Source organism: Podarcis cretensis (assembly GCF_951804945.1).
Source record: "Podarcis cretensis genome assembly, chromosome: 7".
NCBI classification, from domain to species: Eukaryota; Metazoa; Chordata; class Lepidosauria; order Squamata; family Lacertidae; genus Podarcis; species Podarcis cretensis.
The window spans coordinates 66,912,102-66,935,768 of record NC_137176.1 but is presented as its reverse complement, the minus strand read 5'-3'; the positions used below and the strand labels follow the sequence as shown (position 1 = coordinate 66,935,768).

The following is a 23,667-nucleotide window of genomic DNA, read 5'->3' as shown; positions in this document are numbered from 1 at the left end:
TTGGATTTTGTATCCCATCATGATTATAGGTAAAGGGCAAAGGGACCCCTGACCATTAGGTCCAGTCGTGGCCGACTCTGGGGTTGCGGCGCTCATCTCGCTTTATTGGCTGAGGGAGCCACCAGTGTACAGCTTCCAGGTCATGTGGCCAGCATGACTAAGCCGCTTCTGGCGAACCAGAGCAGTGCACGGAAACTCCATTTACCTTCCTGCTGGAGCAGTACCAATTTATCTACTTGCACTTTGATGTGCTTTTGAACTGCTAGGTTGGCAGGAGCAGGGACCGAGCAATGGGAGCTCAGCCTGTCGCGGGGATTCGAACCGCTGACCTTCTGATCGGCAAGTCCTAGGCTCTGTGGTTTAACCCACACTGCCACCCGCGTCCCTATCACATTTTAACAACTAGTTAAAAACAAAATGGAAGTTTCTGTGTGTATTTTTCCCCCTTTGCATTGCAGCTTCATCTTCTTATGCAGAGTCGCTGCTAGCATCCTTGGGCAATTGCAATGGCCCCAGCATCCTTACCTTGCCACTGGCACCTGCCCTCACCTTCTCCTTTTGAAAAAATCCAGCCCAGCTCTCTCTAAGAAGATTTAGCCACTTTTCTCATTTCCCAGCTACATAGCATTGCTCTGGGGCAATTTTTAATCATGGCTAGATGCAGTCACCTGTACTGCTTTGAATGCTGCCCATTGTTGCCAGATAAACTAACCTTGGCCCAATGATGGAGGAAATGGCCCAGCAGAGGGCACCTGGAGCCAGCACTGCTGCAATATTCAAAATGTTCTAAAGGCCTTCAAGGGAAGCTCAGGTTTCATATTCCTTCCTTTGCAGAACAGCAAATGATCTACTGAAGTTAATGGCTGCTTTGCCATAGATTTCAGTGAGCTTAAATCTCACCCCAAGTGATTAATGGACTTGTAAGGTGGTCTCTTCTCTGACTGCCACATGTGAAGCTTACTGTGGACTGTATTGTTAAACCTGCCAGATTCAACAGATGTGATTTATCTCCCTGCTTTATATCATCTGCGATCTGCATTCAGCTATAAATCCCTTTTCTTCTGGGGAACTAAGACAAATTAATCAAGTGATCTGCTTCTTTTTTGAGTGTTTTCACCTCATTATTGGGTTTATTCATTCTGAAATAAAGAATGCTTTATTCTTTACTCTAAAATAAGTAATATTTTTTATGTTTGCACATGATTAGAAAGAGAATGGAAGGGACCATCAGTAGCCAATTGAGTATATTGCCGTGCCGTGATATTATTTTGACCTGCTGCTAAAAAAAATTATGGTAGCAAGCAGGCATTGTGAGAGCTGGTGATATCTACTGCGCTGACTTACTGTACTTCAGATATGACGTTGTCTTGGCATTGAAATACTATTTAACTGATAATGCATATGATTAGGGTTGCTAGTGGTTTAATGTCCTTGTTTCAAACATTTTATTTATTTATTTTGCTTGTTGTAACAGGACTTTCCCTATCTCCTTACCCCATGCATGCCTCTCATGCCATCCCCTAAATCTCCCCTGGAGGGTTAAGGGAACACCCAGAACAGATTTAAATAAGGAGAAATATTTGCATTGACTGATTAGCACTATGTTGAATTCAACCCTCAGGCTTTACAATGGAACTTAGGTCTGAACTAGATAAACACAATTTGATCAAACTATTCCTGGACTGTATCACTGCATACAGTAGTTACGGGAGTCCCCCACAAAAAATAAATTTGTGTGTTTCAAAGAAGACGAGGCTAGAACCTCTCTCGCAGGTATCTGCTATGCTAGTTGCACAGAGTCTTATTGTATAGAAGCAATTTGAATGGTTGACTCTCCCACCTGCAGTCTGCAATGGTACTGTCCAAAAAGTCATCTACCTCTCCATGAACTGTCAATAGGAAAATAAGACTGGAGCATTCCACCACCTTAATTCTTCATCGTGCTTTACAAAAAAATACTGATTATCCAACAGCTTTGAAATCTAAAAGTGACTCTATTCTTTGAACTGCTGACTATCTGGCTGCAGTTTTGTGCTGGCACAGGGATAGCCAATGTAGTGCCTTCCAGATGTTTCTGGACCATAACTTCCAGCTCCCAGTTAGCATTGTCAATGGTCAGGGTTGGTGGGAGCTGTACTGCAACAAAAGATTCCTGCATTGCAGGGAATTAGACTAGATGGCGCTAATGGCCCCTTCCAACAGTACAATTCTGATAGCTGGAGCGCACCCTGTGATCACAGAATGCACTTCCATTTTGGCAGGTAGAGCCCTCGTTTTTTGCCAGTCCCTCTTGCCGACTGCCATATCCACTACTGCCTCCCAACCCTCAGAAGCATCTTTTCAGGAGCTGCAGTATTGCCCCCCCCAAAGGCTGCAGTATTGCCCCCCCCAAGGCAATCTATTGCTCAAGCAAAACTGCTTTCCACTTGTGAAGAATCACTATCAGATAAAACCCAATGAATTTGCAGCCTTTTCCAACCGGGGGCTTTCGTATGAAGAAATCAAGACCTTTGACTCCCACTTTTGTTTTGAGTTCATAGATATTTGCCTTCCTTGCCTTTTAATGGGACCCAGTTGCAAAACTCATCTTTTGTATGTTGGAGTCCCTGTCTCTTCTTGAGAAGATCAGGGAGGAAAATATTAGCTGATTTTATTTTGTAGTACTGCAGCTAAGAGCTCAAGGAACAACAGAGACCCCCCCCCCATAGATCTTCAAGTGTACCTTATTGCATTTTTCACTCTTGGTTGTTGTTTTTTAATAGTTTATCTACAAATGAAAGTGAAGGAGAGGTATGAAGCATCTTTCAGTTGGCAGGCCTTATATTAGGGAAGAAGAGCATTCTGACAGATCAGTTTAATGAACCGATTGATCTCTTCTTTAAATGATGTGGGAGTAATGGCTTTATTGTCCTCTGCATTTTATATAAAGGTTATATTTTCATTCCCTTGACTGAAGCATCAAAGAGAGAGGGCATTAAAAAAAAATCCTGTTTAACTATTACTTATTATACTACTTTTTCTTCTTTTCCTCCCCTTATCCCCCCACCCCTCCTTCCTATAGACTCACATCGAGAATTCCTTCACAGGCCTGCTTCTGGATACGTGCCAGAGGAGATCTGGAAGAAAGCTGGTAAGAATTGTTTAAAAATACGAGCCTAGCAATTTGGCAGCTGTGTGCATTTGTTAATGTTCTGATATAAAGAATAAAAGGGGTGGGGGGGATGTGCTCCTAATAAGCCAAAGTTTCAGTTAATAGTCTTAAACTGGAAAAGATCAGAACACCAGAACTGTTTTAATTAGAGCAGCATCTATGTCTGAAGATAAGGAGATGTCAATATGGATTTTTTTTGAAAGAAACCCAGATAATAAACAGATCATTTTCAGGGCTTGTTTCACATTTCCTTGTGGAAAAGCTATGGTTCATTCTTGAACATTAACACACATGATTTTTCTAATGGGTTAGTATTGAGAAGTCAAATAGAATTTGGGAAGCTTGGCCTGCCTAGAAGTCATTGTATTGTATTTGCAAGATGTGCCTCTTACCATTGGCATGTTCTTACACTTCGGATGGAAGCCCTTGCAGTTGGCTTGTAGCAGTGGGAAGGCATTGCATAATAGGCACAAGACACACCTCCAGACCAGGTGAGACAATATATGCTGCCTCAGTTAAGACTTTGCTAATAATCCCAGCAGCTTCTAAAAAGGGATGGGCTTAAGGGGGGGCATTGGAACAACCTTGATGTAGTAGAGCATGTGTGGAGAACTTTTAGCCCTTCAGATGCTGCTGAACTACAACTCCCATTATCCATGACCACTGACTATGCTTCCTGGAGCTATTGGAAGTTGTATTTTAGTAACTTCTGGAGGGCCAGAGGTTTCCCACACCTGGTCTCAAGTCTCAGGAATAAATAGTGTCAGTACCAGAGGCAGAGAGAGAAAGGCTAATGTTAAACTACAGGGGTGCCTTGCAAGATGAAATTAATCCGTTCCGTGAGGCTCTTCGTATAGCGGTTTTTTCGTCTTGCGAAGCAAGCCCATTGACGTCTTAGCGGATTAGCGCTATTAGCGGTTTAGCAGCTTTTAGCGATCAGCTGTTAAGCGGCTTATCAGCAGATCAGCTGATAAGCGGCTTAGCGCCTTAGGAAAAGGGGGGAAAAAGGGGGGAACCCGCAGGAACTCGCAAGACATTTTCGTCTTGCGAAGCAAGCCCATAGGGAAATTCGTTTTGCGAAGCGCCTCCAAAACGGAAAACCCTTTCGTCTAGCGGGTTTTCCATCTTGCGAGGCGTTCGTCTTGCGGGGCACCACTGTATACATTATCTCTCATGGGGATGTTGTGCGGTTGAGAGTGGTTAGTCACCCAGAGTAGAACACCACCTTAAGTTCCTTGAAGGCAAAGTGTGAGAACAGTGTAGGATAGGATCCTTTCTTCTTGTCCTCTTAGCACAACATCTTATCCTCCATCTTAAGCCCTTGTGAGTAGGCTAGTCTGACAAGAATCTCTATCTTTTCCTTTCTCCTCAGGCAAATTATTGCACTTCATTAGCTCATTAGTATACACAGCCGTTCTGCCAGCATCTTAAATCCAAACACTGTCACCAGCTTACATGTTTTACAGAATGCAATTAGCCCTAATTCTAAGGGGCCACTTCATAATTATAGCCAAGCACGGGCACTAAAATTTGTAAGCAAGCACTCTGCGGATTGCTTGCAGAGTCTCCACATCAGCAGCAGTGGCTGCTAGACAGTTATGGAGGAAGACTTTTCGCAAGTTCCAACCAAGACTTGTAATATTATAGCTGCCATTGCATACCATGGGACTAGGAAGGCTGCCTGTCATGATATGCTCATGATGTCATGCATCTCCTCATCTCATGCACCTCAACCAGGGAAAGTGTAAGCTCTCTCTCTGCCCCACTCCTGCAGACAAACAGAATCTTCTCAGCAGAGGAGGCACTGATCATCATCTGAGAGCAGCCTTGCTTAGCGGTGAAAGCATGGCAGCACAGCTGCATGAACAGCACTCTCTGTCTCCTCCCAGAGAAGAGAGGAGAGCTTTTAAGATGTCGTCTAAATTTGCAATGAGCCCAATCCTCCAGAGTCCTCTAATGCATCTTCTCATTTCACAGGGGTGTCCATAGCATTTTAGCTCTTGAACTGCAAAAGCTATGCTAGAAAGAGGCAAGACTTTACGGCCTTTTCAAGGGCCCAGTGTGCCTCACACCAGGCTATGTGCACACCATGCATTTAAAACACATCCAAATCACAAAACTGACACAGACTTAAAATAGATGTACCCATCCCTAGGACTAACATTTGATGATTTTTAATCCCTTCCCCCAGTTCAGACAAAGTGTAAGAGATAATAGATTTGTTTTTTAAACAACTATGTTCATTGGTAACTGTGCTTCGTGAGATAAAAGGCATGTATTTAAGATTGTGTCTTCTTTAAAAACATATATGAAAATGACAATAAAATTTGCATCTGTGGGTTTGTCTTCATATATTTCTTTTCAAGGGATCAGAGAATGTTTGCAGTTGGTAATAAATATTCAAGCATCTTGCAAATGTCCTACCAATTCTCTTTGCTGATCTGTGTGTGCCGGTGGGACTAGAATAGGAATGCATAATTTAAATATAAATTGCCTTATTTGCATATACAATTAGTCAAGCTGCAGCTTTGATCGTAAGCAAAAATTATTGTCCTGTTGCCACTTAGATAGAATTGTAATTCACCTTGAATATTCAAAGTAAATTAGTCCCTGTCTTGCATAGCTGCACAGTCTGATTTCTCTCTCCCCATCCCCCTCATTTATGGGAGGGTAATGTGAGGGCATATTTTTAACTCTCATAAAAATGAAGGCATATCTTTTCCCTCTAAAATTTTCCCCTGTAAAATATTATGGTTTCTTCTCCAGGAATTTTCAGATTAAACACATCTCTCTGGAAAACAGATATCTTTTAATAAATGTATTTTATGATCAGTATCTACCTTAACATGTTTTAGCGTGCGTTTCAGTCTATTAAGAAAAATGTAGAAGTGAGGCGGCACTAGCCTCACTTAAATGGGGATTTTGACAATAACGTTGGGGATATTAAAATGATTCGGACCTTTGGTTTCGAATGGAATTGCTCTAATAAAATATATGGCAATAAATTTCAAGATTCAGAACAAGATTTAAAGAACTGTGTAACCTGTATTATGTACCGGCCAAAGTTTTTTTTTTAACTCCGCTCCTACTCGCAGATCAAACTCTTTGTTACCCTGAGAGTAGTTTCATAGGCAGTTGTGATATGGCACTAGGGTGTGGAATTAATTTTTCTGGGAAGGGGGCAGTCAAGAATCCCAGTGGGTACAAGCAACCTTTGAATTACACCTGGGAAGCATCCCTGGATGATAGCCTATATGATTAAAAGCACAATCCTATATGTTTATTCAGAATAAGTCCCATTGAGCTCAATGGAATTTGCTTTCTAGAAACTGTTTCAGCCTTAACCTTAGCTGTCCTCTAAGCTCAGAAACCTCACAGGTTAAGAGAAATGATAGCTGAAGGTAAAGAGAACTAAATTTATAGTTCTCTGGGATACTCTACATCGCGCTGTAACCACCGAACATTTGTAACTCTAATATTTTTATTCTACAGTAAAACATTTTTATTAGGAATCTTATGTTTTTAATTAAACAGAACATTTAATTAAGGTGCTTCTTAAGTGGGTGAAACAATTAAGAGCAAACACTTGAATGAAACATGTCATAATTAGTTTTAATAGAGTGTTAATTGGTACTAGGTTTGCCAAGTTAATAATTACTGCTTATTAAATTTTCAATTAATCATTGTCATTTTGCTTTGAATAAAGATGAAAATGAGATACACTAAATCAGGGGGAGGATAGTTTCCTTGTTAATTAGAGTAGTTGAGTTTTTAAAAAGGAAAGAAATAACTTGTTTCAGTTGTCAGTTGAACACATGAAATCTTTCACTTCTCTTGCATCCAAAAAAACCTACCATAAACCCCACTGGCTCACTGATGACAAGTCATGTTATCCAGTGTGAAAAAGCAGACTACATTATGTTAGATAATGTAGATCTAATCCTCACATTACTCTATAGCCCTAGTTCAGTTATGCATTTGAGCACATGCTTGTCTGGAACAATAGAGTCCTGTGACCCCTTAAATGCTAACAAATTTATTACGAAATAAGATTTTGTGGACTACAAGACACTTCTTCACAGATTTGCTAATCTTTAGGGCATCACATGCTTCCTTTCGGAATTTCTGCTTCCTAGATGACTAACACTGTTGTTGTTGTTGTTATAGGCATGATATTTTATTCACACACAGTATAGAATATAAATGTTTATGTTTGTGTTTTCTTGTTTTCTATTTTCTGATGTATTTCTGTATATGTTCTTCAATGTAAATCCCTTAAAGACCTGCTTGGTGACAAGTGAGAAGTTTAATTTTTATTAAGAAGAAATAACAGTACAGTGGTACCTCTGGTTGTGGACGGGATCCGTTCTGGAGATCCGGTCGGATCCCAAGGTCTCCGCAACCGGAGGGACTGCTTCTGCGCATGTGTGTGATGCTTTAGAGTGCTTCTGTGTATGCACGCACAGCAAAACACTTCCGGGTTTGCCACTTTCGCAACCCAAAGTTTACGTTACCCAAGGGTAACATAAGCCGAGGTGCTACTGTAAACGTATTAGCAATAAAATAAAAACCATAAGGTGGTATTCTAATAAGTTTTATTTAAAGTAGACCTGTTGAAATTAATGAAGACACCTAAGGTACTTTCAGTAGCTCTACTTTGAAGTAAAACTTGGTTGAATACCACCCAAGTGCTTCTTCGCCAGGTTACACCTCTCACCTTGAGCGCTTGTGCCCGGCTGGAGGTGTGTGTGCACATTGAATTATTGGATTTTTGTGTGGCTTGAATGTAGACAACAAAAGTAAGAGTTAAAACCATTTCCCCATTTTTGCCTCGATTCCTCCCACTGGCATGTGGCCTTCAGAAAGTTCCCCATGAGGGAACTTTGGGTTAAAAACCCTGCCATGCAGTAAGTCAGGCAAGACCTGAAATAATAGCCAATCCTTCCCCTGTTTACCTCTGCTTCAATTTCCTTCCCTTCACTTGTTGTTTCCGTTTCAAGACTGCAGGCCCCTTGGGGCAGGAAACTGTGAAGACTGTTCCATTCCAAGTAAATCGATGACGCTATATATTAAATTTGATGGCAAAATAGTTAGGCTATATTATTTCTCCTTGGCATGCAAGCTTTCCACAGAGAAAGTCTCTGGTATGCTAGTGCTCCAAAACACTAGCAATTCCATCCCATGTGCCATGAGGTGGTATAGTCCTTGAAGAGGACTGTACCACACAAACAGTCTGTTTTGATTGGCTCTAAGTAAGTACATTGGAAAGTAGGCAATAACCCAGTAACAAATCAAACCTAAGTAACGGAAATATGGTTTTATTATTGTGAACTAACTGGTGCGCCATATCTTAGGTTCCATTCAGTTGACGGAGGTTTGTCCTCATGAGGAATATCACTCAAGAACTTTCAGAGATCTGACTACTTAGTACATGGGACCATTTCCCCTTGACCACCACCCTTTTAATGTTCCTGTAAAGCTGAGGGAAATGTCTTGCTTTGCAGAGGAAGCAGTCAATGAAGTAAAACGTCAAGCAATGACCGAGCTGCAGAAGGCAGTGTCGGAGGCAGAACGGAAAGCCCATGATATGATTACTACGGAGAGAGCTAAAATGGAACGCACGGTCGCAGAGGCCAAGCGGCAGGCAACAGAGGATGCACTAGCTGTGATCAATCAGCAAGAGGATTCTAGTGAGGTAAGCCCCTCCCCTGCGGAAAAGGTCAACTCCAAATTCACTCCCAGCATGAGCTTTAAGTGGGGCCCATTGCCCCATGTTTGAGTTCCCCTTTCAAAGTGTGTTTTCTTCCCCTCGTGTTTATTTTCATGTGTCTTTGCACTAGGCAAGCTGTTGATTGTAAAGAAAAAGCAAGAACGTTGTCTTAAGCAGAGGAAAGCAATAAGAAAAAGGAGGAGTTGACAAAAATTGAGTTAGGCGAATGGTCCTTATCTAGTTTGATTGGGAGCAGATTTCCAGTACTCAAGGTGAGGTCGGTTCCAGCTCTGCTGCCTCAAATCCTTTTTGTAACTGGAGGTGGTCTGTGGTCTACCAGTGACTTGAACATACATTGGCTAAGACTACAATCCCAAATACATCTACCTGGAAGTAACGGCTTAGCCACACTTCCTATTGTCCCACTGCTTTCCTCCGAGTCTTACTTTGAGGTGCCCAGAAGGTGCTTGTGAGTTTTCTTTCTTTCATTCTACAAATCATCTCCCTGATGGTGTGGGCTCTGCAGCCTTCCCAGGTGCTCACTCTTAAAAGAAAGCTCAGCCAAGGGGTTTGGAGGAAGCAGGGGCTGAGAAGGCTGCAGACCACCAAGAGATAACTATACAATGGGAAAGGACACTCATTAACACACCCCTCAGTCACCACATAAGTAAGATGTAAGTGCAAACTCTGCCCCCAAAGAAAAGTATTAAAGAATTTCTCAAGACTCCTGAGAAAGAGGCCATGGTAGTGGGGAAACATCGTCTTTTGCATGAGGTGAAGTTTATTTAGAAATATCAGGCAAGATATTGTTGTTATTTAGTCGTTTAGTCGTGTCCGACTCTTCGTGACCCCATGGACCAGAGTACGCCAGGCACTCCTGTCTTCCACTGCCTCCCGCAGTTTGGTCAAATCCTGCAGTTTGGTCAAAGGGCAAGATATGGCATAGCACTAATTTGCATGGGGCTTCAGCTTTGTGAATCGAGTATACACAGCCTTCAGTACATGAGCATATGAAACTGCCTTGTATTGTGTAAGCTGATGGGGCCATCATGTCCACTGCTCTGGCTGGCAGTGGCTTTCCAAAGTCTCAGGTACAAGTCCTCTCCCCCCCCCCGGACTTACCGCCCCACCTTTTTTCATTTGTACAATGCTAGAGATTAAATTTTGAACCCTACGTGTGTGTGTGTGGCCTATGGATACACAGGCTTAAGTGCAAATGTGCTAGTTCAAGGCTGTATCCCTAAGCACACTTACTGGGGCATAGGCCCCCATTGAGCTCAGTGGGGGGGGGAGGGGTGTTCTGGGGGAAAAAAACTTACTTAAGATTGAATGATTAAAGGCAGGGCTTTTCTTTTCTTTCTCCCTAGCCAGAGCTCACAGGAACTCAGCTCTGGAACCTCTTAGTTGGGCACCATTGCCTTTCAAGAAGAACAAGGGATAGAAGTTTATCATGAACTCTGGCACCTCTTTTTCAAGAAAAATAGCACTGATTAAAAGGTTTATCACTCATATATTTTGATCCTTAACATATATGTTTGGAAACAAGTATAACAGAGGTTAAAGAAATGGAGGTGGATGTTATAAGGGCCAAATTACTTTCCCCTCAATAATAAATATATACCCACATGCAGACACCAGTGGACTGAAATATAGTCAAAAGAAATGCAACAGTAGTTTAGAGTACAGGACACTGGTGTTGCAAATAAGAGTTAGGAGCATAGTCTTAGGCTGACAGTGTCTCTCTGCTTTACGCTTCAAATTAAATTGTGTATTTTATGAAAAACAGTATGAGCACTCCAGTTGTGTTGTTTGAAATAGCTTTAAACTGATGAAAATAGCTTTTGGCAGAAAAACAAACCCTTATGTGTTATTTAGTGGCTAAAAGTGGCATTTTTTTCCAAAGGAAGGTGGAGTCTGTGTGTGTGTTTGTGTATTGGTCAGCATAGGGCCGGGTTTTTCCTTGGGGAGCACGGAAGGAAACATGTTAGCAGAGTTGTGAGAATATTTCCTTAATTAGAATTTATTATTTCAGCCACAGGGATTATGTGTAAAGGGAAGGGCTAGGGGCATAGCATATGGAGGAAGAAAAATAGAATCAAAGAGTAAATTAGATATAAAGATGCTTAACCTCAGTTCAGACTACAACATGTCAACGAAAGCTTTGAATTTTTGTGGGATAAGGACATGTGGTACCCTGTATTAACAGGAACTCAGGAGTGAAAGAAAGCCAGTTCTGAAGTGTTTGGGATAAAATTAATTCTTGTGTTTTTCATAGAATAAAGAAATGTTAAAAACCCATGCAGAAAGGGAAGTCTTGATTCAACCCGCCCCAATAAACAGATGCTAAGTATAATTCCTTTCAGTGTAACGTTGATGGGAGATTTCATTCCTTTTTTTTTATGATAGTCTTTTCTCCTCCCTCCCTCATCCCCCCCCCAGCCGTTTACATGTAACAAGGTATTTCAGAAAGCATGGCTTTTAATTAATTTATTCAATTCTAACTTAGAGATTTCTAAGGAGAGGTCTGTAGTGCTGACACATTTTACATATTTCTCTTATTGTTAAGGATTCACATGCTCTTAATTGTTTGAAATGGTTTCCTTAATGTATTCAGTGAGCTGGTAACGTCAGAGTGACTTGGGTTAGAAGATGCAAATTAGCTACTTGCCCAATCATGAAAGAACTGGCAAAAATCACAGGCAGATAAATCAGCGGCATGCTGCAATACGTATCCATTATTTAAGGGAGAGTAAGATTTTAATTGGTCCCAGGCATCTCCAGAGATGAAAGGCTATTGTGGAATCGCTGGGTGCCCAGAGTTTCAGCTTAATGTGTAGCAGATGAATAGGGAGGAGACAAAAGGAATTGATTTTCAACATCTGAAAGTTTTCTCAGGAAGAGAGTCTAGGAGAAGAAGTATATGCATATATTTTTTAGTACTTAACTGTTCCACTGAAGAATTAAATATGACATAAATTAAAATATAACAGCATTTTGTAGCTCAGATATGCCAAGGCAGTGTCTTTGTGAATGCAGTCTGCTATGATCATTAAAATACAGTCCTCTCTGTACAGATTTATATCAAGGACTTTCTTTTGTTATGAAAAGTTAAATCAGAAAGTTAAATATCTACCAGGAAGGAGTGCATTTGATACCTGGAGGGATGCCTGAGGCTTTTGAACTTTGTGAATTGCAATATGAACTGACCCAGGCAAATGTGCATATTGAAACTTATTGAAATCCAGAGAAGTCGGATCTGCCAGTGCAAAGACTTTGGCTGCACAACGAAACTTCCCCTCCCTCTCCTCTTCCCATGCATCCCTTCATGTTCTGGAGGGAATTTGGGAAGGGTGTGCAATGGCAGAGGGAGGGGAAGTTCTGTTGAGCAAGCAGAAACCCTTGGGCTTGTGGATCTACTTTCTTGGATGCAACCCTCTGTTAGCCACTGACTTCCTCAATTCCAGAATGTTCCAATTCAGTTCTAAGCTCCAAAATTGGTATCAAAATGTATTTAGAAACATATATGGGGGTGTTTCTCTCTCTGACACTTGGGGCTCTCACTTTGCCACACCCCCTCTCCAAGCTGCAGAACTTATTTCCAGGCCACATCTCTCACTAACTCTGTTCCATGTCCTCTTCAGATGTGTTTGCCTAGATGGAATGTGTCCTTGAACTGTGACAATGCCTCTTACTGACCTGTCTGTGGGAGGAGAAATATCTGACTTTTGCATGGCTGGAATGCAGGAACGATTTGCCCGGTGAGGCAGAGCCACAGCAACAGCCTCCCAGCAGGACTGCCACTTTCTATTTTCATAAGGTTTTAGCGTTTACTCGGAGTAGACTCCTTGAAATTAATGAACCTACGTTAGCCGAGTTTATTAATTTTGGTGGGTCTACTCTGAGTAGGATTAACAGTGGCTATAACTCTTACGAGTCCATGTCTTCAGATTGCTGGTTCTACGATTTAGTAATGCCAGCCTACAGAGTGATGATGCCTTGCATCTTGTTCTTGGACATCTGTGTCCTCTTGCTGGCTGTTATAGACTGCGGGTTGTGCAGCGTGATGGACTGCAGAGGTAGTCAGAATCCATCGTGGGAATTTTCTGGGGCTCTCCATTGACTACAAAGAAGTCTTCCGTAGTCACTTGTGCTATTGTTGGCGGTGGAACTGAGCCCTAGTGAACACAGGATACCTATTCCCTGTTCCCTCTTTGTCATGTCCCCCCAGTCCACAACTGCCTTTGTGCTTAGTGGAGCAAAGTAGTGCAAGTGTGTAGCATAAATTCTCCACTACCAGGTCATGGGTTCCATTGGCTTGAGCATTCTTTCCTGCCCAGTCGGTGTAATTAATGGATACAGTTGCTCTGTAAATCCCTATTTACTAACCTAAGGGTGGGAGGGCTAGTAACAGACATTACAAACTTTTTTCTTTTACCGTTCATAGCCCTCAGCAGACATTTGTGGAGAGTTTGGGTGGGCTTGGAGTGGGAGAGGGCAAACACTCAAGTTCCACCTCAGCATCCTCATATATGCTCGCTCCACTTCAGAAATTGCAACATTTAGCACAAGGGGCTGAAGAGGACTTTTGAGCATGTTGGGGTAAACAACGTGGGCTTTGATGTTTAGTCCTTCAGACCATGAGATGGTTTGGACTGGAGCTGGCTTGCACAGGGATGTTAGTGAGCAGGACTTGCACACGTGCCTCTACAGCATGGGAAGGCAAACTAAGGCCCGGGGGCCGGATCTGGCCCAATCGCCTTCTAAATCCAGCCCGCTGACAGTCCAGGAATCTGTGTGTTTTTACACGAGTAGAATGTGTCCTTTTCTTTAAAATGCACCTCTGGGTTATTTGTGGGGCATAGGAATTCATTCATTCCCCCCCCCAAAAAAAAAAATATAGTCCGACCCCAAGGTCTGAGGGACAGTGGACTGGCCCCTGAAAAAGTTTGCTGACCCCTGCTCTACAGCTTCCAAACTTTAAGCCCACACTTGTTCACCCCAAATGTCTGAATAGGGCTTATGAATGCATTCAAAACAGAATCAGGAATGAGCCACTCAAGCGTTCCCTCCTCTACTGGCCTGCATGGCTTAATCAAGGATGTCCTCTTCTGATTATACCATTGTTTGTTATTATGTTTGAATGGGGGAAAACATGGTTCAGGCAAACTCTCCAAACAGAATGGTTTGCAAAACTCATTAGGCAGTTCATTCAAACATAGTTTAATCAATTGCTTCTTCTATGGATCCAAAGACAAAGTAATTGATTAAGTCACATCTTTAATTAAGAGAGCTCCCGAATTCAACCTATTTCTTTCCAAGGCAAGACTACCAGACCACTTCCATAAGTTCACTTGAATGAAAGTTGCGTTAACACACACCTGAACTTATCTTTGCTACTGCACGAAGCATAAAATTGACTTTTCTCCACAGCTTAAAAAAATAAAAACAGGAAAAGTTCCAGCATAAATGAAAGAATTGGTCTAGTTGTGCTAATTGGTTACTTAATTTCATTGGAAGAAAGGATGTTTTAGAAGAAGAAGAACCCGTCAACAGATAACTTCTTCACCACTTCTTTATAGCTATAGAAAAGGAAGCTAGGCAAAAAATGATGCACTCATCAGAAGACTATTTGGCTAGGAGCCAAACCATGTGTGAACATGCTCTCCTTTAGTGACTTGCTGTGCTTGGCTTGGCTTTATGAGTTGTGCAAATGAATTTAAATAGTGAGGACGAATGGCTTAGTGAACCTACTGCCAAGGTTATTAGAAAAGTTAAAACATCTGTTTTCCTGTACCAACGTACAATGACACTGGAGAATCTTACACATACCGTGCTCTTCACTGCCCATGTGGGTTGTAGATTTTTTGCTAGCTGGAGCAGATGCTTTTCTTTTCTTCTGACATCTGTTCAGATAAAAACACAAGTGCAGCTGATCCAACAATATTATGTTGGGTTTATCTGCTTTGCAATTTTGCTCGGCTGTACGTTTTGAAAACACCACATCTAGCATCTCCCTCCATTAGCAGACTTTGGAGATCACAGCCAAAAGTGTGACACCTAAATGAAAGAACTCTGTGGAGCATTGCTGCAGTTCATACTGGTAAATTCACATATTTATAGGCATTTGCTTAGTGACAACATATTAATTTATCACAGAACACACTTGAACTATATTTGTGTTCACATATTCAGAGTGGATGAAGAGTGGAGAGATTCTGGGGTTTCCCACATTTTTAGTGACAATTGTCTATATTGATAGACAATACTGTCAAAGCAATCAGGAAAAATTAAAACAAATTAATATATAATTATGTCCCTCTATGCACTGGCTGCAAAACAACAACAACAACAACAACAACAACAATAACAAGGCAAAATAATAACAGAATTGGAGCTGTCAGAGATGCACAAGGGAAACTGTGTTTTAATGCTCAGGAACTTGGCAAAGTCTTTTCTTTCTTTTTTGGCTATGGATTTTTATATTATGGATGTATGTTCTGTATTGTTTTGTTAATACTATTGCCTAATAGAAGTTTGGCTAGACTTTGGCTAGAACAATAAACTTATGAACTTGGAACATAATTGTTAGAATTCTCTTTTAAATAGATTTTCAAAAGCGTAGAAAATACTTCAGCTACATAAACACCCTTTAATATGTGAATTTATAATCATTACAGAAGATGAAGCCAAGACTACAAGTGGTATTCAAGCTTGCTTAATCCAGATTCTGATTGGTGTAAAGGCCAGTTTACACACTGATTGGTTAGAAGTGCTCAGTTGCCTGTAGATGGAATAATGAAACAAAAACACAGAAGTGTGTGTGATCTTAAAAAGTCCTATATATTGAGCCATTTTTTTTACTATCTCCTTGGTGATTCTCTAGAAGACATAGGGCCAGTGGAATTGGGCAGAGCACTGCCAGACTAGCTTTGAACCATGTATCCAAAAAGGTCAACATGAGGAAATCCTTGGATTTTATGCCTTGCCCTTTCCAGGTTACGGAGATCCACTCTGCATTTCTCAATTTCAGTGGCCTTAAACATTTTTAAATCTGTGTTAGATGATGACCATGTAACTATCTGCAGCATCTAGTGTATATGTGTGACAAACCTTCCCAACCTTGTCCCTGTTGATTTGACATCTAACAACTCGTTAACTGATATATGGTAGATCAAGCCATATCAACATGCCTAGGTTAACATTTTGTTTTCCAACAGGGACTTACCAAGTAACCCAGAAAAGTTCTCCTGTTGTGCATTTCATTCGTCCAGTCAAGGGTTCTCTGTTGTTTCAGATGAGAATGGCAGCCTGTTTCGTTGGCTTAGTTTGCTGGACTCAATGGCAATTAGCTATCATCATCCTTTATCTACTTGACATCTACAATGAGGCAATGGATAACTTTGGAGAGAAAGTCTCATCAAAGTGGCTAGGCCATTACAATTGCTGTCATTTAAAGTTTAAGCACAAAGGGATTCATTTATGTAAGCAACACTAGTTTATGCCTGACATACACCAATAACAGCACAGCCTGTACTGAACTGCAGACTAATTACTGGAGGATATGGCCATGAATGGTGGCTCTACACTAACTTCTGCAAGGGCAAGTCCTGTCTCACAAACCTATTCGAGTTCTTTGAAAGTGTCAACAAGCATATGGATAGAGACGATCTGGTCCTCACCAAAGACTCCTGAGTAAGCTTAGTTGTCAAGGAATAAGATGGAGAAGTCCCATTGTGGATCTGGAATTGGTTAAGTTGCAGGTAGCAAGGAGTAGGAATAAATGGACAAATTCTGTGGATGAAAAGATGTAAAAAGTGCAGTCCCATAAGTATCAGTATTGGAACTTGTACTTTTTAACTTGCTCATAAACAATCTAGAGATAGGATTGAGCAGTAAGGTGACCCGGTTTGCTTATGATATCCCAAATTGTTCAAGGTTGTTAAAAACAAAAAGAGAATGTGTGAAGAGCTCGAAAAGGACCTCTCCAAACTGAGTAAATTGTGGGGTGAGGGACGAAGTAATTTGGCAAATACAATTCAATGTAAACAAGTGTAAAGTTCTGTCTGTTGGCGCAAAATAAATCTTCATTTCACATATATGCTCATGGGGTCTAAACTGGTGTTGACAGACCAACAGCAAGACCTTGGGGTCACAGTACCTGGATGAAGACATCAACCCAGTGTGTGGCAGCTGTGAAAAAGGGACATTCCATGCTAGGGATCATTAGGAAAGGAACTGAAAATAAAACTGCTGATATTATAATACCTCTATGGAAATCTATGGTGGAATACTGTGTACAGTTCTGCTTGCCTCACCACAAAAAAGGATATTGCAGATTTGGAAAAGGTTCAGAAAAGGGCAACCAAAACAATTTAGGGCAACTCCCCTATGAAGAAAGGTTGCAGCATCTAAGACTTTTTGATTTAGAGAAAAGGCGAGTAAGAGACACGATAGAAGTTTATAAAATTATTAGAAGAAGAGGAGGAGGAGGAGGAGGAGGAGGAGGAGTTTGGATTTGATACCCCACTTTATCACTACCCGAAGGAGTCTCAAAGCGGCTAACATTCTCCTTTCCCTTCCTCCCCCACAACAAACACTCTGTGAGGTGAGTGAGGCTGAGAGACTTCAGAGAAGTGTGACTAGCCCAAGGTCACCCAGCAGCTGCATGTGGAGGAGCGGGGATGCGAACCCAGTTCACCAGATTACGAGTCCACCGCTCTTAACCACCACACCACACTGGCTCTTTTATGGCTGTTTGGACTTGTGTCCACATGAGAACTAAGCCACCCCACATTCCATTTGCATTAATTGGTCATTGCCACTCAGAGACAGAGACCATAGCTCAGTGGTAAGGCAGAAAGTCCCAGGTTCAGTCTGTGACATGACATCTCCAAGGCCAGGCAGCAGGGGATGTGAAGACTCTGGAGAGCCACGGCCAGTATATCTGAGCTACCAGAGCTTGGAAATTCAGAAGCATGAAACCTCAGTATCTGCAATATTCTTAGCTCACCCAGGAGCTGGTTTCCAGGGAGAAAGTGTAGAAGTGGGACCTTTCCCCAGGCATAGAATTGACTAATAACAGCACTTTCTGTTCCTTTCAGTGAGGTGTAGATAAGGTTTCCTCTGTAGCTCCATTGAAATGAATGGCGGCTGTGCACTTGTAGTATGGCATGCTGGTTCGCAACCCAAGTATTTTATCACAAGCTTAATAGTGTTCTATTAGAAATCTCCTGCCTTTGCCACATTTATAATTTTGGAACCTTCTTTCCATTGCGATTATCTTTTGTTTGAAAATAAAATATTAAAACTACAATGAGCCCTCTGCATTCCCTGTAGATAAAGTGTAAGCAGAACAAACCTGAAACCACGGACAGTGAATCAAAGCCAGCTGATGATAGACAAGGAGTCTGTATTCCCAGCAATTTTAACCACTAAAAAACATCTGTTTCTCTGTGTTGGTAATTCCACCTTTTAAAAAGAGTTTTTAAAAGATGGGAACAATTTTTGCAAATAGAAGGGGGGGGGGAATCCCAGTTCATGCATTTGTAATTACCTGGTTTAGTCTGCAGGCTTAATCGGTATGAGTTGAGTTAGGAAAGCTGCATGCATCTGATTTCAATCTAGTGAGGAGAGAGGGAGAGAGCAATGAGTATTGGACACTTAACTATTCTTGCATCTGCCAAAACATTCCTGTGCCAAAAAGAGAGAGTAAATCTAACACGGGGACTGTTTTCTAAAGAAGCCACTTGACTCCGATTAAATGTTTAATTTCCTTAAAACAGTGTTTTGGATTTAGGTCTTTGTTCTTTCCTGGTAATTGGGATTTCTGTTGTAGTTTAGGAATCTCACTTATCGGCTGGCTCTGCTCCAGCCATCCAGCTGGCATTGCAAAGCTGGAGGAAAGTGAGCAGCAGGCATCCTTTCTGGTGGCTTCCCACTTGGCAGGGAGCGAAAGGGAGCAGAATTGGAGGACGCCGTCAGCTGGCGGTATTCTTAACAAGGAATTTGTTGTTTGGAATTAAACGCGAGCAGGGAATGAACTTCTTAGCATTTTTAAACACAGCCCTTCTTTTTAATAGAAAGAAATGAGATTTCAGCAGTACAACCGGGCTTGCTTGACCAGCACTGTGGTGGAAACCTATTAGCATATTGATTCCATGTCAGGGAAGTCTAATGCAGTTTTCTTAACCCTAGGACAGTAGTCTTCAACCTTTTCTGGCCAGGGACCAACTTTTTAGTCCTTTGTGCAAGTGGGGACCCTTTTAAAATATATATATATATATATCTGCGTGTTCAGACCCAGAAACCTCCCCCCTAAATAAATTCACACATGACTCAAATTTTGGTTTGGTTTTTGGCAGAATTTAGGCCACAACTTTATGGATTGTATCAAGTGAGTGGTTGCATAGACTCTGATTCGACTAGCTCCCTGCCATGCAGGTAGCACTGACCCAGGGCACCAGCATAGGTCAGCCTAGGGTGAACACCTGGATAAGCAGAAAGCCAGGAATGGGCTAACTCTGCCACCCAAATGTCCCCCTGGACTCAGGCACGGGCAGAACCCCCTCTCAGGGGTTGACCAAACCATCGAATCCCTGGATTCCTTTAATGGAATACCCTTCACATAGGGATAGTGAGAGCATTCTTTCATCCCTATCACCTGAACCAGAGCCTATCCGCAATCTTACAAGTTGCAATAATTTGCTATGTGGCAGGCAAAACCCAAATGGCAACAGCCAATCAGCCAAGTGGGGAAAATTCCTGTCATGCCCCTGTCCCAATGACAGACGACACACGACGGCATAGCAAGGTCAAGCACAAAGCCCTAAAAATAGGGAGAGGTGGGTGGGTGTTCTGATGCACCGGCCCAAAGAGGAAGCTCAGGGTCATGTGCATGGGCTTAAATAGCTCCCTTGAACCATTTGAACTGTGTCCCATTGGCCAAATTGCACCTAGCTTCAAGGGACCTACCAATCGGGTGTTGTGGCTGACAAATAGAACCCACCCACAACACAGGGTGTCGGTTATCCAGGTCTCACCAGAATACTTGCCCTCTTTAAGGGAGGACCCGATTTGTATAGTGTTAGTGTTGCTATTGTGGCTCAAGCCATGAGCCAGTAACAGGTCCTGAACCACTGGTTGTAAATCAGTGCCCTAGGGTGGCTTATAGTTAGCAAAGGCCAACCTTCCCTTATATGCCACAAATAACCAACACGGTCTTTGTGTTGGGCCTGGGCCTGCAACTTTTATAACAGTGAAGTGTGTAAGCATGGTTGCAAGGTTGCTGTAATATTTATGGTGGATTTGGACAGGAAGGGGAGAAATATTAGTTTATTTTTAATTGCATGTCAACTTAAAGCTGTAACTGCTGCATGGCTTCAGGAGAACAAAGGAGCTTCATGGGCAGTTTAGTGATACAGAAGAGTGCTGCACTCATTTACAAACTGAGTGTTGATGTGTCTGCTGTGGCGCACAGGTTTAAAGAGGCCTTTTAGAAACTCTGGAGAGTGTGTAAACATTTCTGTTAGATTGAATATGTTACCGGTTTTGTTTTAGAAAGGTTAAACTACCATCCAGAAGATAGTGGATGCATGGGGTTTCTTTCATCTAAGCCTTTCCCGGACCAGCCCCACCAATAGGCAGAAGGTAGTGGCTGCCTCAGGTAGCAGATACTAAGGCTTTGGGCAGTCAGGCAGATCTTTGTGTGTTACCGAGACTGTCCTGCATCAGTTCAGTTGCAATGGAGGAGGATGCCCCATCACTGTGTTTTAAATGTATGGTGTGTACACAACTATACTTTTATATTTAAGATGTCCAGCATTTCTAGTTACTACTATTTTTATTTTTAGTGGTGTTAATTTGGTTTCTTTCCTGCCTATGTATAAAAATATCTCACCTACCCTTCGCCATAAGGTCCCTGCAATAAAATATAAAATTATAAAAACAAATAAAAACAGAGGGCACTTAAATCCATTCCATATGGAACAGATCCGTAGAAATTCAGCAAAAAAAAAAAAAAAAAAAGGAGTGAGCCCTGCAAAACATGTTACCTTACCTGTCAAAGACCAGGATGAAGAAGAGCATTGTCAGCATACGGTGAAAGGTTTACATTAAAGATGCTCGACGCACCTCTGTGGAGAGCGGGTTCCACAATTTAACGCCTGGCACAGAGAAAGTGATTAAGTTTACCATTTGTGTGAATGTGAAGATGGCCTAGAAAACTGATCACTACTGAACCCTGTGTGACTTGGAATGGCCATGACTCAGTGTGCAGGCAAAAGGTGCCATATCCAGTCCTTGGCATTTTCCTTCCCCTCTGAAGCCCAGAAGAGCCAACGGAGTCAGTGCTGAACTAGATGGGCCAATTCTCTGGATCAGTGTAATGCCACTTCCCAGGGGTGCTTCCCCCAACCAAAAAAAACAAAAAAAAAAACAATTAAAAGCCTGTGTACTTACGGGATATGGTGCATTGTAGATAATGACCTATGGTCCCTCTTTAGATGTCCCATGGGCAGCTCTTTCTCCCTCTACCCTGAGACAGCTCCCTGCATTTTGGAAACTCCCCAGAGCTGTAAATGGGATGAAAAAACAGTCGACTCCTTTCCACTTGGTATTACAATCTATATCTCCAATTCTTTTAACTAGGCCAAGATTAAGGGTGGGATCCAGAGGTGCCCAGAGCAGAAGTCTCTTTCTGGAGACACTCCTACAGGCAGGAAGCTATCTTTGGTGATCCCCTTTTCCCCTGCTCCCTCCAGAAAGTCTACTCTGGAGGGTTGGTGGACCTCAGGAATAGCACCGGGGCCTGCAGAAGAAAGGGGAAACCGGCAAAATTCGCTTCCCTTCCTCCGGCAGCGCTTCTCTACTAGATCCAAATCACTTGTGTGAATAGAAGGAGCCTTTCCGTTCACAGGACAGCAGGTCCAACCCAGCTGTTAGCAAGTATATTATGCTAATATTCCATAAATACTCATGTTGACATTCCAGCCAAATGACTGACATGCCTTGCTCTCTCTCTCTCTCTCTCCCTCTGTCTCTTCTACAGAGTTGCTGGAACTGTGGCCGTAAAGCTAGTGAGACCTGTAGCGGTTGCAACACAGCGCGATACTGTGGCTCATTTTGCCAGCATAAGGACTGGGAGAAACACCACCACATCTGTGGACAGACACTTCAAGCCCAGCAGCAAGGAGAGACACCAGCAGTCAGCTCCTCTGCAACACCCAACAGCGGAGCCGGAAGCCCGATTGACACACCACCAGCAGCTACTCCTCGGTCAAACACCCCTGGGACTCCGTCCACCATAGAAGCGACTCCTCGCTAAGACTGAACCGCAGAACTACTAAAAACAAAAACAAACAAAAACACAAAACAAAATTCCTCATCCTCAGATGCTCAAAGGTTTTTACTGAACTGTCACGTTTCAATACTGCAAAAGAACTTAAAACTGTATCTTGAGGTAGAAGTGAAAAAAAAATAAAAATACAGAAGGCCAGTAACGGGTCATAATGACTTCTTCTGGAAAACAAAGATACCTTTCCTTTAGGAAACTGAGAAGAGCAGATAATTTTAACACATACAAAATGATAGATTTGACCTCCTCCCTGTTATTTTCCAGTAGCTGGGATTTTAAACTAGATGACCTCATTAACAGATGCTTTACCAAACAGCAAACCAAGAGATTGCTAATTGCTGTTGAAAGCAAAAATGCTAATAATATAAAGTCACAATCTTCTTTATAACAATAATGGGATTTAATAATTAAAAAAATGCGAGAGAGAGAGAGATAGAGAGAGAGAGAGAAATAAAGAAAGAGAAAAAAACCTCAAGGGCATGAGCATTGGATAAAACAGCAGCAGACATATTAAGAAGAAGATGTATAGTGTCCGTGGGTTACTGACTGAACTCTGAAGGCCTGCATCAAAAACACGCAGATGTGCAGCAGATTGGAAGGAGACACAGATGTTCATTTTTTTTTCTTGTTTCTGAATGAAATATAATAATATCCAGGTCAACAGAATGAAAAATGGAAGATGACTTGCAGTGGGATGTAGGACTTACAGCAGCAAAGGGGAAAAAATTGCCATCGTACAAAACGGTTCCTCTTCCTTTCCGTTCTTTGTTTTGTTTTGGGTTTTTTTTTATTTTTGTTTTTGTTTCTTGTTTTCCTGTTTAGTACAGAAATAAGGACACAGCCTGCAGTTAATTAGCATTTTGGCAGCTACAACATCAACCAGCTGCCACTACCCCCCCCCCGCCCCACCCAAAAAAATATAAAGCTTAAAAATATTCCTTCACTTTTTTACAAGGTTCCACAGAGTAAGACAATCGGGTCTATTCAACCTCATTCATTTTTTGTATCGACAACGACGATAAAAAAAAACAGTGACTCCAGCTCCAGAACCCTTCCAAAATTCTTTCCATCCCATCCTGTCTGGGTTTTTAATAAAGAAAAAAAAAAGATATATTAAAAATGGGGAAAAAATCTAGTAGTTCTCTTGGTGTTATAACACTTCTGTCCTGTGAGGTTTCCCAATGGTGTTTTTTCTTGTAAATGTGTTGGACAAATGTGAAAATGCATTGTAGTTAACCATGCTCACATTTAGTCTTCTTTATTACTAGTAGGTGAGAAACCTGTAACTTTCTATGCTGCTTTTATATCTGTATGTAGTAGTGATATTTCTCTAGTAGTTCAAAAGAGAGAAGAAATCCCCCCCCCTCTTTTTTTTCGTTTGTCTTAAAGAAAAGAAAAAGAGAAAAAAAAGCTATCTTTCGGAGCTGCTATTTCACTCTGTTATAGGGGAAAAAA

The 23,667-nt window shown here is 41.8% G+C and overlaps 1 protein-coding gene across 8 annotated transcripts in view; it reads left to right on the top strand.

The window, feature by feature from the left end:
• RUNX1T1 (RUNX1 partner transcriptional co-repressor 1) overlaps window positions 1-22,918 on the top strand; it is a 157,817-nt gene extending 134,899 nt beyond the window's left edge. For all 8 annotated transcript variants that reach the window (XM_079983114.1, XM_079983116.1, XM_079983111.1 and 5 more), the window contains 3 exons: window positions 3,062-3,130; window positions 8,656-8,846; window positions 21,907-22,918. In XM_079983114.1, the coding sequence (XP_079839240.1) occupies window positions 3,062-3,130; window positions 8,656-8,846; window positions 21,907-22,182 (536 nt within the window). In that variant the 3' untranslated portion in view covers window positions 22,183-22,918. The remainder of the gene's footprint in view (window positions 1-3,061; window positions 3,131-8,655; window positions 8,847-21,906) is intronic.
• The last annotated feature ends 749 nt before the right edge of the window (window positions 22,919-23,667 follow it).